The sequence below is a fragment of the Pinus tabuliformis genome, chromosome 7, assembly GCF_031772625.1.
Source record: "Pinus tabuliformis cultivar Carrire ecotype Pingquan chromosome 7, CPIR1, whole genome shotgun sequence".
Lineage (NCBI taxonomy): Eukaryota > Viridiplantae > Streptophyta > Pinopsida > Pinales > Pinaceae > Pinus > Pinus tabuliformis.
In genome coordinates this window covers 142,683,450-142,686,352 of record NC_142293.1, presented here as the reverse complement: position 1 = coordinate 142,686,352, position 2,903 = coordinate 142,683,450, and the positions used below count along the sequence as shown (strand labels likewise).

Below are 2,903 nucleotides of genomic sequence, written 5' to 3'. Positions count from 1 at the left end.
ATTGGTCACAACAACCATTCTCTATGCCACCTTGGCCCAACCAATCAAATCAAAATAACAATTGGCCAAATTCCTCTTACTTCCCACCATTCTGGCAGAATAATGCATATCAATCTCAGTGGTCACCCTCCACTTCACAAAACCAGAACTAGCAGTCAAGCTGGTAAAGACCTACAAACCAGCCAGTAGGAACAATCCCCCTACCTCAACCTACACTACCAGCACCCTACACATTGCAAAAAAAACCTCAAACCAACCTACGACCACAGCTCCCAGCCCAACCCAACCCTAACCCCAACAACAAACCAGTTCAATCTGTGCAAATTATTGAAGGACCAGAGCCAAAAACTGAGTTAAGGGAGTGCAATGAGTTTCAATTAAGGTCTGGACAGAGATACCTTACAAGCCAGATTCCTAGTCGGGCCTGGGAGATGCCCTTTGTGTAAGTCTGAAGAGGAATCTATCAGTCATCTTTTCACAGCCTGTGCAGTCTCAAAAAAAATTTGGGAGGAGGTAACTTTTTTGCTCAAGGTGAAGGCTCAGTGGGGTGATGATCCTCTGGAAGAAGCCTGGAGGAAATGGTGGCAAAACTACCCGGAGGGAAACATGAGAAACTTGCCTCTTATTTTCTTTTGGGGAGTATGGCTAGCTAGGAACAAAAGTCTGTTTCAAGACAAGGACACCCCCACTTCCGCCATTGCTATCAATTGTGCTGCTATATACTCTGCCATTCCGATCCCTGAAGCCAAAAATCCAAAAAATAATCAAAAGCCTGTTAATATTCTGGAGGGCATTCCTTGGGCTTTTTTTGATGGGGCATCCCAAAATAATAAGGCTGGAGCGGGCCTGTGCATCCACTTAAATCCTGAACATACTTTAAAAGCATCTGTAGGGCTTGGACCTGGCACAAATAACTATGCTGAGTTGTCTGCTTTGCGCTTTCTCCTATGCTGGTTACTTCACAGAAATATCTTCACAATTCAAATCTTCGGGGATTCATTGAATGTCATAAAATGGGTCAATGGAAATGCATCTTGTCAAAACCAGATTCTGAAGACTCTTGTTGAAGAAATTACCTTTTTAAAGACATCTTTTAATAAGGTTACCTTTTGCCACATTTACAGGGATAAAAATGAGGAAGCAGACCAGCTTTCTAAGGCTGGTCTACAACAAGATTTGGGCAGCTGGACAGTAGAAGAAATCAGACAGGGGCATTCATCCATTTCACATCAGCCCCCTTATGCTCCGCCTCAGTGATCACAGCACATATAATATTTTTTTTGTCAGCAGTTCCTCGGTCATTTTGATTTTTTGTTCACAGCTTCTTACATCATATCACTGTTTTTATCTTTTTCATGAGCTGTATAAACAGTAAACAAATCTTCTATTATGCAGTTTTTTCGTTTGTAACTCAGACTCTTTATAAATCCTGTAAGGGGTTGTTTTCCTTCTCTGAAGGAGACCCCAGAGTATGAATGTTTCAGCTTGTTTATAAGCCTCCAGCCGGGAGGAAGACTTTACATGGTTTTTATCAGCAGTATCAGGTCATATGAAGAACAAAACAACAACTAAATGAGCCACTAGATCGGCTCAAGATCTCAACAGAATGTAAACTTTTTATAGTTTCTCAATAAAAAGTTTTGCTTTTTTCTTCGGAAAAAAAAAGAACAAGCACCACAAGTGGAGAACATAGTTAAACAAAAAACTCACGATCAAACAATCACCTCTTCTCCACCATTCCCAGAAAGATTAATCATACCCCGCCTAATTGAATATCCTGATTTTGATCTTCTGGGAGAATTAAAAATTTTGTGTGTAAAAATACCTCTCCTCCAGGCTATTCAAGACATTCCAATTTATGCAAAAACTATTAAGGAATTGTGTACAAAAAAGCCGAAGAGGAAAATAAAAACAACCCCAACTGTCCATGTAGTTGATACCTTATCTGATTTACTATTAGGTAGAGAAACACCTATAAAATATGAGGACCCAGGAAACCCTATAGTCACTGTGAAAATAAATGGATGCTCCTTTCCCAATGCATTAGTCGATTTAGGAGTAGCAATCAATATTCTTACGACAACAACTTGTCAAAAGCTTGGCATTACATCCTTGGACCCAACCACGACCTTGTTGGAGTTGGCTGACCGATCGGTAGTCAAACCAGAAGGCACATTACAAGATGTAATGGTGTCTGTAGACTCTTGGGAATACCCAGTAGACTTTCTGATCATCAATCCTAGAAACCGGCTCGATGGACATCCCCTAATTCTAGGTAGACCTTGGCTAGCAACCGCGGATGCTTACATAAGCTGTCGAACAGGCAGCATGACTATAGCAAGAGGAAGCAATGTGAAGAATTTAGCCTTATATCCTCCAGCTCAGCCAAGTTTAACAATAATAAAAACCAGAAAACAACCTGTATCATATCTAACTGAAAACATTAGATCTCCGCTAACTATAGAAGATGCTCTTGAATTCAAGGATCAAATAGAAGATGACATCATTAACACTTACATTAACCAACCAGATGTCGTATCCCATCCAAAATGTCACATGATCGAAGCAGCTCTCGATAACGAAATAGAAGAAGATCCCTTAAAAGATATTAACGACCAATCAATACCAACAACTTCTGTTTATAACAGCAAAACCATAGAAATTGAACCAAGAAAAACTTTAAATATTAACAAAAACCTGACTGCTGACCAGAAGCAGAAGCTTGTTCAAATTCTAAGAAAATATAAAGAGGCCTTCACATGGGATTACCCAGACATGAAAGGGATTGATCCCCAATTATGCATGCACCACATCTATACATAGAAAGATGCCAGGCCCATTAGACAACCTCAACGAAGGTTAAACCCTCATCTTAAAGACATTTTTAAAGCTGAACTATAAAA

The 2,903-nt window shown here is 39.9% G+C and overlaps 1 protein-coding gene across 1 annotated transcript; it reads left to right on the top strand.

The window, feature by feature from the left end:
- Positions 1–606: 606 nt before the first annotated feature.
- LOC149246247 (uncharacterized) lies at positions 607–1,257 on the top strand. Its single transcript, XM_089440160.1, has one exon. The coding sequence runs from the start codon at positions 607–609 to the stop codon at positions 1,255–1,257; it is 651 nt and encodes a 216-aa protein (XP_089296286.1).
- Positions 1,258–2,903: the final 1,646 nt, after the last annotated feature.

Bases quoted from the DNA above. Each gene is read 5' to 3' on its own strand.
- LOC149246247 (XM_089440160.1), top strand. From the start codon at position 607: ATGAGAAACTTGCCTCTTATTTTCTTTTGGGGAGTATGGCTAGCTAGG.